Below are 2,222 nucleotides of genomic sequence, written 5' to 3'. Positions count from 1 at the left end.
TGGATCAAGAAATATTCTCACATGTTCCAGATCTTTTCAATCTAATCACACAAGATCAATATCAACCGATGAAACAGGACTGATTAAAAATACTGAACATTTGTATGTATGAAATAGCTGAAGACACGTCAATTTTTGAAACAAAAACGTCAGATGGATTTTTAATAATCCATTATCCAATATAATAAAATATTTTGACAAGCTAGGAATCTATGTTTAGTCTAATGCAGTCTTTCATTTACTGTTTAAATTTAGAAATGACTAGTTGTCACTGTTACATTTTTCCACTACTTGATTACATTACATTACTACCTACCATAGTGTTATGATTGACGATGTGACTGACGTTCAGGGTTAGAATTCAGTTCCAAGGACCCCCCCCCCCCAGAACAGAGATGGGAGGACTTCTGCCCAGTGACCGTGCGGCCCGCATCTCCACCGGATGCCCCCATATCCTGCCTCCGATTCCGATCCGTTTTATTTATAATTTAGGAGGCAGCTGTGCTTGCTCCCTGGTTCAGATTGCTTTGTTCGCACTGATTTCTAGCCACGAGGCATCTGATCAAACGGTTTATTCTGTAGGCTTTTGGAAATTTATTTATAATAATATCTCAACGTAGACTACTTTTTGTTCTTAATAATCGAAAAGAATTAGACATCAAAATAAATATGAATATAAATTAATTTCAGAGAATTCTACTCCCTCCTTCATTCGTTGTTCTAATACCCTTCCAATCTTCAAATCCCATATATTCAACCACCTTCTCATTCTTCAAATTCCGGAAGAATAACAATAAAAATTCTCAAATAAGATGTAGATAGATGGAGAGATAAATAGTACTTAACATAAGTATTGGATTTAAAAAAAAAAATTTATAAAGAATCTACTCCTCGGACGTTTACCCGTCAGTTCAGTTCGTCCGAGAGGTAGATTGCGTTAAAACTGATTTAGTAGAATTGGGTTTGGAGGGGCATTACTGGAAGGATGTATGGAGAGAGCGTTTAGTGGTATCGGCATCAAACCTTCGTGTTCGTTAGGCCTTCATTATTATTATTATTTATAAAGAATCTATAAGCATGTATATTTATTTACAAAAGTATATATATGTATCTTTGTGAATATGAATGCATATTCATATAATCATTGCTAATTCATTTGTTTTACCTTTATTTCATTTTATTAGAATTATATCCTTAAGATTTGTTATTGGATTTATTTTATTAATTTTTTTTTTCATTTATGTTGGTTTATCTATTTATCTTCTGTATTTTAGATTTTTTATTTTTGTTTAAACTTGTAAATATGTGTATTAACAGTAATCTTTTTGTTTATTATTTTTAGTTTACTGGTATTTGATTCATTTTCATTTTTTCTTCCTTTTTTATTAAAAGTTAGTCACCTTATTATTTGTAATATGATGTATAGTTTAATTTTATTGGTTCTATTTTTACTTTATACATTCTGTCAATTGTTTTGTTTATTTTTTATCTCATCAAATTCATAATTATAATTTAATTTTTATTTTGCAAATTTTGTATTTTACTCCAAAGCTCTAGAGCCCCTATTCTTACACTTGTAATATTATTCTAAAGGGATCAGTTCCAGGATAAATTAAGTATATTATTACTATTATAAAAAACGTGAGCAGCAGTGGTCCATTACTAATGTCGAATGTTGAAAAATTATTTAACTGTTTAATTGATGGAAAAAACGAAACGAAAATCATTAAGATTCGCAAAAGTAAATTTTCTAATACTAATCAAATCAATTCAAATACAAATTATTAATCTTTTAACTTAATTTAAATTATTGTTTAATAGAAAACAGAAACAAGATAAATAAAAGTACCTTTTCGCGTAATTCTCCATTTGACGGGGTTACAGCAGAGATTAAGGAAAACATCGTGTCTTAAGTACATCATAGACTAAAGCCTTCTCAAAACAAAACTCGCGTGTAAGTAATTGTTAATACACACTTTCTTTAATTCCACTAAAAAGGGATTTAGAGTCTGTAAATAGTTCTGTTTCTTATGATTTGCGAAAAATAATAAAAATAAAAGTTGGAATTGCTTGAAAATTTTCTCACACAACATATAACTAAACATTAGGGGTCAATTATTAGTGGCGAGTAAATATACAACCGATGTTAACTAAAAATGGCGAGTTAAACAAAATTGGTATTTTCGTATCTTTTTTATTTCGTAATATTTACTGGAATAGTT

The 2,222-nt window shown here is 29.6% G+C and overlaps 1 protein-coding gene across 4 annotated transcripts in view; it reads right to left on the bottom strand.

The window, feature by feature from the left end:
• The window catches only part of LOC106677104 (discoidin domain-containing receptor 2), a 38,078-nt gene that overhangs the window by 13,649 nt on the left and 22,207 nt on the right, over positions 1-2,222 (bottom strand). The window contains exon 1 of one of the 4 annotated variants that reach the window (XM_067052713.1): positions 1,850-1,936. The exons of the other annotated variants lie outside the window; for them this stretch is intronic. Coding sequence (XP_066908814.1) covers positions 1,850-1,922 — 73 coding nt within the window. The 5' untranslated portion in view covers positions 1,923-1,936. Of the gene's footprint in view, positions 1-1,849; positions 1,937-2,222 lie in introns of those variants that run through there. 4 annotated transcript variants of the gene reach the window in all.

This window comes from Halyomorpha halys, unplaced genomic scaffold (assembly GCF_000696795.3).
Source record: "Halyomorpha halys isolate HHAL.00 unplaced genomic scaffold, Hhal_1.1 Scaffold87.1, whole genome shotgun sequence".
Lineage (NCBI taxonomy): Eukaryota > Metazoa > Arthropoda > Insecta > Hemiptera > Pentatomidae > Halyomorpha > Halyomorpha halys.
Note: the sequence above shows the minus strand (reverse complement) of the source record. Positions and strands in the feature narration are given on the sequence as shown.